The 10,817-nt window shown below is 33.4% G+C and overlaps 1 protein-coding gene across 2 annotated transcripts in view; it reads right to left on the bottom strand.

Moving 5' to 3' along the window:
* The window catches only part of LOC108969638, a 64,176-nt gene that overhangs the window by 6,617 nt on the left and 46,742 nt on the right, over window positions 1–10,817 (bottom strand). The window contains exons 7-9 of one of the 2 annotated variants that reach the window (XM_018934489.1): window positions 10,660–10,737; window positions 7,353–7,444; window positions 4,565–4,757 (exon numbers count right to left, since the gene is read on the bottom strand). In XM_018934489.1, the coding sequence (XP_018790034.1) occupies window positions 4,565–4,757; window positions 7,353–7,444; window positions 10,660–10,737 (363 nt within the window). The remainder of the gene's footprint in view (window positions 1–4,564; window positions 4,758–7,352; window positions 7,445–10,659; window positions 10,738–10,817) is intronic. The other variant, XM_018934498.1, reaches the window with a different exon arrangement.

Below are 10,817 nucleotides of genomic sequence, written 5' to 3'. Positions count from 1 at the left end.
TCTAAAAACCATATCTTTTATAGAAATTTTTTGATCTTTTGATAAATTTTCTTTTTTAGAAATTGTATAAGGGTGGCAACTCTCTTATGATGCGGATTACTCTAAACTCACTATTCGAAGTCAATCTCCCCCAATTGATTTAAAACTGTTGTACCTTTTTAATTTTTTACCAAGTGGCAACGCTCTTTTATGAAAAATACATTTAAATATTCCGTATTGCAACATTCCTTTAATCTGCATATTACAGTAATTAATAATTAAAAACTAAATATRTGTAGCAAGCTTTATTTGATAAGGGTGGCAACTCTACTATGATATTTTTAAATAAATTGTGTATTGAATGTAAATTACGCCCACTTGGTTTTGAATTTTAAACTTTTTTATATTAAAAAGAAATTAAGATAAGTGGCAACTTGGTTGTGTACAAAAAACATCTTAAGATGTTTTTGAATTTCACACAATTAAACATATTTCCAAAGCATTACTAATTTGAACACAATATATGTATGTGAAAACTTCTATTTTCTGAGAGTGGCAACACTTAAGGCATGTGAAATCAATTTCAGTATTTAATGTTAGTTACTCCCAAACAGGTGGCAATTCTTTTTTGTATCAAAAAACTGTTTAAATCTCTTTCCATACTAAAAAACTACATATATTAAATGACTAGTTAATGTTATTCATTAAATACAGGTGGCAACCTTCCTGTAATTCTGCATAAGCCTTGTTAAGTTTAACCGATTTTTGACAAAGAACTCTATTATGATATAATAAATCAAAGTTAATTACCCTCACTAAGTTCAATTTATATTTTTTTCTATAAAAATTTAAATTGGTGGCAACTCTTTTTTGTAATAAAAAACTGTTTAAATCWCTTTCCATATTACAGAACTACATTAAACACTAATTAAATAATTCAATAATGTTTTCAATTAAATACAGGTGGCAACCTCTCGATAAATCTGCATAAAATTCGTAAAGTTTAAYAGCTTTTTAATAAATAAAGATTCTAAGCAAATTTCTATAAGTTTTTTACTTTGTGTTTATGACTCAAACACACACATGACATTGCCACTGTGTTCTATTTGAAAATTTTTACACAACAACTTTCAGAAAAATTATAAAGTTATTAAATTTGAAGGCTGTACTTCATCTACAACACAGTCAAGAGAAGTTGGCAACTGTAATTAATTTATCATTAATTTTTCATCACACCTTGGCCTTAACTACAGCATGTACACTTTTAACAGCCAGCAAATAGCTAACGGTGCTTGAATTGAAAAGAAAAAATTATGCAAAATGAAAACTTTATTATGTCAACATTAAGTTGTTTGCGTTTTATTGAAATTGCTTCTTTATTAAAAGCAAACAATGTCACTTAGTGCGTTCGCATTGTGACAATAATAACAATAACAACGAATGTGYACAATAATAATAAAAAATGTTGAGAAAAATACGAAAACAAATACAAAGTTAATTGAAGGAGTAAGCGAGCAAACATTTTGAGCATAACGGTCAGAAACGATGACGTTACCGAAGTGCAGGTTATGTTTTCGTTATAAAATTGCGAATGGAAAAAATGTCACTCATACGCAGGGGCGCGCGCACAATGACKTGCAAAAGCGTTGCCGCAACTTGAAAGAGTTTGTGAAAAGTCAAACAGGTTTTTGTTTTGCRATTGTTGTTTTTTGTTTTTGTAWTTGTTTTTGGGGAAGTGACYTGTTGTGTCTGACATTTTCATGCACTTGTAACTCTAAACTCTCATTACTCTACTCTGTACTCAACTTTAATGCTGCTCAAGCAATTTTTCGTTAACATTTGGTTGAAGGAGGAGTTCGAAACAAACAAAATGAGAACAAAAATCTACTACWGCGAAATATACTTCTCGCAATTTGTCGTTTATTATTTGCTTGTACATTTAAATCGTGAAAACGCAGCTCGGTGACCAACTCAGTGGCGCTGTAAGCTATGTATGTATCAAGGTGGCTGTAGCGTGTACTTGTAACTAGAAAAMAACTTTTTACAATTTTGTTAACTTTGCACGCAACTAAACAGCAGAGAATGACACAAAATCAGCAGACTGCGAGCTCACAAATTGTCTCGTCTGCAAGAAACTTTTCCACTCATCATTCCAGTCGTAATTTTGTTGCTTTGATTGCKAACTTAAATCACGTTGGCGCAGCTGCTCACCGCAAATCTGTACGTGAAAGGGAAACAAAAAATATTTTTCAGGCAATAACGCACTACTAAGTGCTTCGGTGGTGAAGTCAACATGCTTGATTTATTTTTCGTTTCATTTTCTTTTTTAGAGGAAAGACAGACTTTATTTGTTATACACTCCATCAATTTCATAACTTTGAAGGCATTAAGGATGCAAATCACACCGGAAACGGAACTAAGTACGCGTTAAGGTAAACTCAAGTTGACAATTTGTGGCGACGATAGCARCGGTCACGTTTGTTAAACTAAATGACGAGAATTGGGCTGCCACTTTTGGAAGAAAACTAATGGCAAACGGAACTGATAGTTTTTTTTTTACAAATATTTAGAGAGCATTTTTTCTTTGGCGATGTGCAGAATATATGCAACTATTTATATAAGTTAACGATGCTTACAGAGTTTAGTTTTGWTGAAAATCATTTAATATGTTTTTTTTTGTTAGAGCTTAAGCACATTGGTCTTGATGCTGGTTCCATGATAGACGAAATTATCTACGACTTCGAAGTTATGACTATCAAGAGGGACGTGGGAGCCTAGTCGCGAATGTGACGACAGTTTGTTTGATGACAGGAATTATTTCGTCTAATCGTCGCTCACAACCAGGCCCATCTTCTTTGCTTCCTTGTCCAGTCTGGAGAAAAGAGAAGATTGTACTTTCTCTATTTAGCTCGGCAACTCGTGTAATTTTCTCCAGAAATAGAGTGAAGAAGTCTCAGGGAGTCTCCTCGTCCCAAACCAAGTTGGTATTGAACTGCTCGGAGAGGTATTTCCCGATCTTAACGGAGCTTTTGGTGTTGCACAATGTCAGCTTACACAGCTTTATTCCTTATATGCAATATTAAGAAGGCGTATCTCACGGTAATTTACACAGATTATGTGTCCATAACTTCAGTATGCTCTGAACATCAGCCACTAGATCACTACTTTGGGACTTACGAGAGTATGCTCCGGTTTTGAAACGTTCGGTTAGTCGCTGAGCGTTGGTACCTTACTAATTCAGAGACCGAACATTCCACTTGCATATCCTTAAATGCTAGTCCTTATTACGTTTGCTGTGGTTGTCATAAGAAGTCGAGTGTTTCATCCGAGGCTGTTGTTCTTTTTCATTGGGAGTGATTCCTACGTGGCGGGACTCCAAATCCAGCGAACAACCTAGCTAGACCACGTGTCGCTGCAATTAAACTTTAGCGGAGCTTTAAACTGAACATGTCGGAGTGGCTCCGCTGAAGCTTCCTCTCTTTTAGCCTTTCCCCCCGGCCCAAAACGGGTTGGATAGCGTACCTTACACAAGGGTTACTCACGTTGCCACGGTGCGCGACGAGGACGCGAGAGTTGCAATTAGATATAGCCCTACGAATATAACTGTTTAGCCCCATGACTATACCCCATTAAATCCCCAAACATTTCTATTAAGACTAAAAATTACTGCATACTTTTAAGGTTTGAGATGCCTAAAAATATCATTTTAAGTACAATAAAATCCGTGATCGGTTTTAGTTTTTGTTAGCCGTACTTTTCTGCAATTTTATTTCATTTAAAGGAGCTTATTGGAATTTATGCAATCAAATTGCTATTTGTTGAGCGCCACAACAACCGCTATAAGGAGAGCAGAGAAAKTGCTTGCAAGAGAATAAAAAATGAAGTGAGTCAAAAGAAAAAACTAATAGAAAAGCGGCAAAAAAGACCAAGCCCACAATGATTGAGCAAAATAAATGCTATTATGCAAAAGTAAATTAAATATATTCATGACGCAGTAACGGGCGCTATACATAGGTAAAATTGTCTATTTGTATTATGAGAGATAAGTGCGCACAGCTGAGACAACGAAAAAAAAAATGACGTGGCATAAGCTTAAGCGATTAAGCTGTGTATTGCAAGCGCTGSTGTGTGAAAGCGTTTGCTAGAACAATGGTTCGATTTTCTGCGGTGAGTTCAACAATACAATTACTTTTTTGGCAGAAGTCAGTAAGACAAATCCGAAGAGTTTTTCCAATTTGTGCCTTTATTTATATATGAGTGGCTTAGCCAAATTGTGGGTTGAAGCACTTGACGAAGCAGTTATGGCAGGCACAGAAAGTGAGATTAAATGCTGAGTTTTCTATGAGTAATATGTATAATATACATATATTTTTTATGAATTTTCATGGTAATTTGAAATATTTGTTGCGTAGTTTGTTGTATGAAAAATGATTTAATGGAGTTATTTGGTTTTCTGTTTAAAGTATTTCTTAAAAAATTGTTTAGTGTTCCACACGTAACTGCATTTCATAAATATAAGTAACTGTATTATATTATATCATCATTCTTAAAATAAAYATTAATATGTAATAATGCCTTTACTCACCATCGGATGTCACCAGCCGACTGCGCGCCAAATCGGCTTTGTTCGCCACCAAAATGACAGCCTTTTGTGCGATATTTTGATTGGTCCACAAAACTTGCAGTACATGTTCGGCCACAGTGAAACTGCTACGGTCAGCAGCCGAATAAATGACACAATAACCGTGCGGATCATAACTGGATAGGCAATCATCAGGCTATAAATTGATGAGCAGTAGCAAAAAMACCCACGAAGAAGCACAAATTCGAGTAAACGAAGCAGAAGAGACACATAAAAATAGAAAAATAAAGCGAAATACGTTAATTTGATTTATAGAAGAGAATGGGAAACTGTTGAAAAAGTAAATATATTTGTCATGTACAATATAAATATAGATGTCTATCTCAAGATAGTAAAGGAGCCTGATATGCATAGCTGAGGCCTAACAGGGAGTGTAGCAAATTTAAATATTAGGTTGTCAAAAAAGTCTTGCGGTATTTCTTGCGGTATTTTTATTGAATTTTCAACAGTTCATAAAATTTCTTTTTGATGACTCTTCAGACTTCTTTTTTTRATGAAAAWTCAGCGATTTTATCGCAATTTTCGACGACAGGCCTTCCGGAACGTGGCGCAACTTCAACCACCTCTACACCAGAACGAAAACGTTGAAGCCATCGTTGTGCGGTGGAAATAGAAACTGCGGGTCCATAAATTGCACAAATTTTATTTGGCGGCTTGAGATGCATAGTTTCCTTTATCGTAGTAGTACTGTAAAATATGCCGTATTTTCTCTTTATTTTGCTTCAAGTTTGCGACGCTATAACTCACGAACGACTTAAAAGAAACGACAATCAATCAAACACGTGTTAGCGCGTGAAATGAGCTTTCCAAAAATGTATAACATGACCCGATGCGACGAATAAAACTAGAASTACGCGTTCTCAGCGCCAACTAGCGAAAATACCGTAAGACTTTTATGACAACCTAACCACTAAATATCTTGTACATAAGTACTTATATAATATTAATCATATATCCMCATACATATGTGCTGGGAAAAAATCATATTCTTGTAAGCTATTTTCTTCACTTAGCATATATAGCTGGCTAAAGGTCAAGAGCAGCTGCTGTTTTACCGACAATTTAGCTCAGCTGTGAGATTTGCATTTAACTTCTCGTCAAGCGATTGCGATTACATGTGGTAATGGYAACCAGAAAACCAAAAACGCAAATCGACGTACATACAGATACAATCAATGTGACGACTACAAAGTAGATGAAGCACTCGAGCATATGATCACAGCTGTGCTGCTGTAGACTCAGCTCATATGTGCGCGTGTATGTGTGTGTGTTTGTATTTGCGGTGTTTAAGTGCGTCAAACCAGCGTCCGCATCATCAAGTGGCCAAAGGATGTGACCGTCATTTTCATTGCAATCAGCTGTGTCTGGCTCTTGATGGCTTTATTTGTTTTCTGTTGTGCGCACAGTGGCTGCCACGAGTATGTGCGCAAGAGATATGTGGAACTTAATGAATCTTTTTATGGCATTTTTAGTTATGGTGGCAGATTTTGAGKGCATTTGAGATGATTCGTGGTTAATTATAAATAAAAATGTTAAGTTGCGATTTACAAGGAAAACGTTGATAAAGTGATGTATTTTTGATTAAATGAGAAATGAAAACAGCTTAAAAGTGTTAAAAATAAAGAAAATAATTTTTTAGGCCAAATATTGGTAGAAATAATTGAACTTATGAAACACTTTCTTACAATTTATAATGTTAATGTTAAAAAAAAGCAACCGAATTGAAATTCATTTTATGAAAAGCGCTGATTTTTTTCGGTAGGTTTAGCACTACAGTCACTTTTTTGGGAGTAGACAGTAAAAGAAATTCGAAATTCCAATTTGTGCGCTTATTTATACATGAGTGGCTTATTCAAATTGTGGGATAATGTTTATAACTTAAGCTGAACTTGTGAAACACTTTAAGATTTTTGGGATTAACAAAAAGAAATCGCAATTGAATACTTTTTATGAAAATCGTTTTTTTTTCTGTAGTTTATAATGTGWATATATTAAACTGAACTTGTGAAACACTTCGAACATTTTGACGAAAAGGAAAGTTTATGATGCGAGGATTGGAAAGGAATAATCCACTATGAGCTGCTCCAGCGTAGTTGAACGATTGGTTCTATAGTTTACTATCAACAGCTGATGAAATTGAAGCAAGCAACAAAAAAAAAAAAAAAAAAAAAAAAAAAAAAAAAAAAAAAAAAAAAAAAAAAAAAAAAAAAAAACAGTCATTCACTATGAGCCTCTCCAGCCTCGACGAACGATTGATTCTATATTTTAGTGATGCAAGCAATCGAAAAAACCAGAACTGATCAACAGAGAGGGCTTCGTTTTCCATCAGGGCAACGCTAGACCACATACATCTTTGATGACTCGGCAAAAACTGGGAGAGCTTGACTGGGAAGTTTTGATACATCCACCATATGGTCCACACTTTGCACCATCGAACTACTATTTGTTTCGGGCAATGCAGAACTCCCTTAATGGAGTGAAGTTGGCTTCAAGAGAAGCCTGTGAAAATTACTAGTTGCAGTTTGTCGCCGAGAAATCAGAAAAGTTTTACACTGATGAAMCTATGTCTCTAGCGGAAAAATGGCAAAAAGTGATCGATCAAAATGGTACATATTTGATTCATTAAAGTTCATTATAAATATAAAAACATAAGTTAAAGTTTGATTAGAAATACGAAAAGACTTTTTCGACAATCCCATATTATACAATTTCCGGTGTATATTATACTTACATTCATTTCTGTATATGCATGATCAATGAAAATCAATTCGGACTCCTCACCGCTGAGTAATACTGAGACAGACTTTTCACCAGATTCATCATCTGCAGAAAATTAAATTTTGCATAAATAAATATTTAATATTAGTATGTCAATTTATAATTATATTCGAACATATCATAGAAATAATATTGATACTAAAATTTACTGCRATTAGCTACAAGTAGATATACTATTATATGACTAAATATGTAAGATGCAACAAAACTTGAGGTTTTCTGTGTCATGCCACAAGACAAGCAACAAAACTTTCAACACAGCTGATTAGTTACACAATTTTGTTTGTTGACTAGTCGATAAAATTTTGGGTAAACAATGAAAACAATATGAAATATGCATGAACCAAATTAACTTTACTCTTACAGCAGAGAGCGGGGAGTATGTATGTGTAGGTGTTGCATAAAAATTATCAAAAATTGTTTGCAAATGGAGATTTGTTCGAAGCGATTTTCGAAGAATGGGTAGTAATCGTTAAATAGTTAATACTTTTAGGTATTTTTATTGAAGTTCCAACGAAATTCTGGTGAAGTTAAACCCTGTGTTAATTGTGGAAGTAAAATACTTTGCTTTAGCACGAAATCGTTTTTTAAAATGAAACATATTTTATATAATTTTATTTTATTAATCTCTCTTTTTGAACATTGTTGTTTTCAGAAAAATTATTAAGCTGTGCTGTGTAGCCGAAAATAATTAARTTTTATTTTAATGCCCAAAATACATAAATATTTGTGTGTATATTTCAGTTAACCGATAAAGGGCTTATGGCTCAACCCAAAAAATGCCATATTACTACCTATTATTATGMGCGTGTACTAAAAATTAATCGACATAAAAATATTTAATCGTATGAGCCGCTGCGTTAATATTACAGTCAATTAGACCTTCAGAAAGGTATCAAAAATAGTGAAATGCGTAATAAAGTGACCCACAAAAGGATAACGATTGAAAGTAGATAAAGATAAGTGATACTGATAACAGAAAATGAATATAAAGATTGTGGCAACAGATGTCTTGTGATGTCATAATGAAGACACTAAACACGAGTGGTGCTATTGACGGTAGAAGAAAAGGAAAAAATGTAARGAAAGGAAAAAATTGTATGAGTGGAAAAGTTGGAATGAACGAAAAAGGTATAATGAGAGGAAAAAGCGGCTATGGCAGTAATGCTACTCAAATTAAATGAAATCAGAAGGAAAAATATTTAAAAGTTTTCAAGCGTTTATTTAGTAAATGATGCGTTTGTGCGTAAATGGGCAAGTAAAAGAGTTCAAAATACAACGAAAAAGGAATAAAAAGGTAATGGAAGCAGGAAAAAACATAATTGAACTTGTGAAACGTTTTAAGGCTTTTAGATTACAAAAAGAAACGAATTTATTTTTGTGACAAAACGATTTTAACTTTAATAAGTCAGATTGTACTTGTGAAACACTTTGATAACTTTTGAACTAAACTTATGGAATACCATCTTATTGGACTTGTGAAACGCTTTATGAGTTTTAGTTTCTCAAAATGTAAAAAAGTAATAATTTTGTCAAAAACGCGCCTTTTTTCATACAGTTTAAAATATTTAAAATTAGACCGATTCTGTGACATATTTTAATATTATTGCTTAAAAAAAGTTTATATGAAGCTTTCATTGTTTCATCAGACATAGTAAAATATGTATAATAGTTGTTATGTTTATGGCAGTCTTAAATATAATTAAATATTACAAGAAACTTGTTCTTGTTATCAACATTAAGCTGTATTTTATTTAGCATATATTAACTGTTATAGCATGTATTTCTAAACGGTATTTATATACATGCAATTGTAGCATAACTCTCTCCTTTCATTTATTTGTACAATATTGGACAACCACAAAAAGTTCACCTCAAAGACAGGCAACAAAAGCAAACTAATAAAATGAGCAACCTACCCAAAAATACATATTCAAAATGTTGTAAATAGATTTTGTAACTGTTTTTTAAAACCAACTATTTCAAAACTATAAAATTTTGGCAGCAGCAGCTTGCGCTCAAAGAACAAAGACTAAAAAGTAAACAAAATTTGGAGAACAACTTGATATCTTTGTATGAAGAAAGTGTATTTTACAGTATTTGAGGTTATTTGTATGTATGTACAAATGTCCGTATGATCATAGTAAGAAAGTGTGTGCAACTACAAGGATAAATAGTCGTATGTGTGGGTACTCCCACAAATTATTGAAACTATTACGAAAATTTGTTGTTAGGGTCGCTCTAATGAAGGTAAGCAAAACAGTTTGCAGTCTTTAATTAGTTGTGTTGACAATACGGAGACGAAAAAGTAGGGGGAATAACAAACTTAATATTGGCTGAGTGCTAGAAGCTTAATTTTGAGTAGATGTTACATGCGTCAAATGACTTCCGTTTAAGAAACATACGAGTATGATTATTAACTAAGCTACATATGATAAAAGTTATTTCGAAAAGGCAAAGATAGAGTGAATGCGGTTGGTAGAGAGGAGAAGTGAGTGAGAATGCGAAAAGGAAGAAGTAATTTTCAAGTAGCAAAGCAAATAGTTTTTCATTAARTAAACTTCATATGTGAAGTTGACGCATTTGTACAGCAATAAATCTCAAGTGGAATAAACATGTGAACGATGCTGAGCTGTACTTAGCAAAAGAAAATGATCACATGTAAGTAAAATGCGCAAATAACTGTCATTGCAAGTATGCTTTTCAATTAAAGGACTGCCTTGCTGGTGAAAAAGTTTTGTAGTTAAGAAAATCTGATAAATCAAAGGGAGCAGAACTCGACAGTAGAGAAGAAGAACTTACAAGGTGACAATGTTTCAGGACATAAAATGTTGTGCTAGCGGATTACTAGTTTGCGTATGTATGCAACGGTTACTATGTGTGTGTTCGTGTGCGATTGGCGTGGTTATTTAATGTGCGGTCTATAGGTATATGGTATTTTGTGCTTGGCGTTTACTTGCGGGTTCAAGTGTTGTTAAGTGTTAAGAAATTTCTCTACTGAAACATTTGTGTGGCAAAAGGTGTGCTTTTATTTATAAAATACGAAAATACGTGTGGTTTAGCAAATATATAAGTATTCAAATTCAATTTAAGTTTACTGATAATCAATTATTAGCAAATTTGGAAGAATATTTAGTAGTAGACACTTTAAAATTTAAAAGCTTGTAGCTAATTTTGAAAATTTTACTTGAAAAGTAGGGCATAAAAACTTATATATACAACTTATATATAAGGTTTATAACAAGCGTTAGTTGCTTTACCGTCTGCGGGTTTTTCAATTTCTATGCGTATCTCGCATGGGCCTGCTAAAGATGCGGAAAAAGGTGGTTGACTTAAATCTGCGTGTGTGTAATTGATAGAAAAAAATTATATTTAAATACGTTTTACGATTTTTTAAGACATTCAAATATTTTTTATA

The sequence above is a fragment of the Bactrocera latifrons genome, unplaced genomic scaffold (assembly GCF_001853355.1).
Source record: "Bactrocera latifrons isolate USDA-ARS-PBARC rearing strain unplaced genomic scaffold, ASM185335v1 scaffold_105, whole genome shotgun sequence".
NCBI lineage: Eukaryota > Metazoa > Arthropoda > Insecta > Diptera > Tephritidae > Bactrocera > Bactrocera latifrons.
Note: the sequence above shows the minus strand (reverse complement) of the source record. Positions and strands in the feature narration are given on the sequence as shown.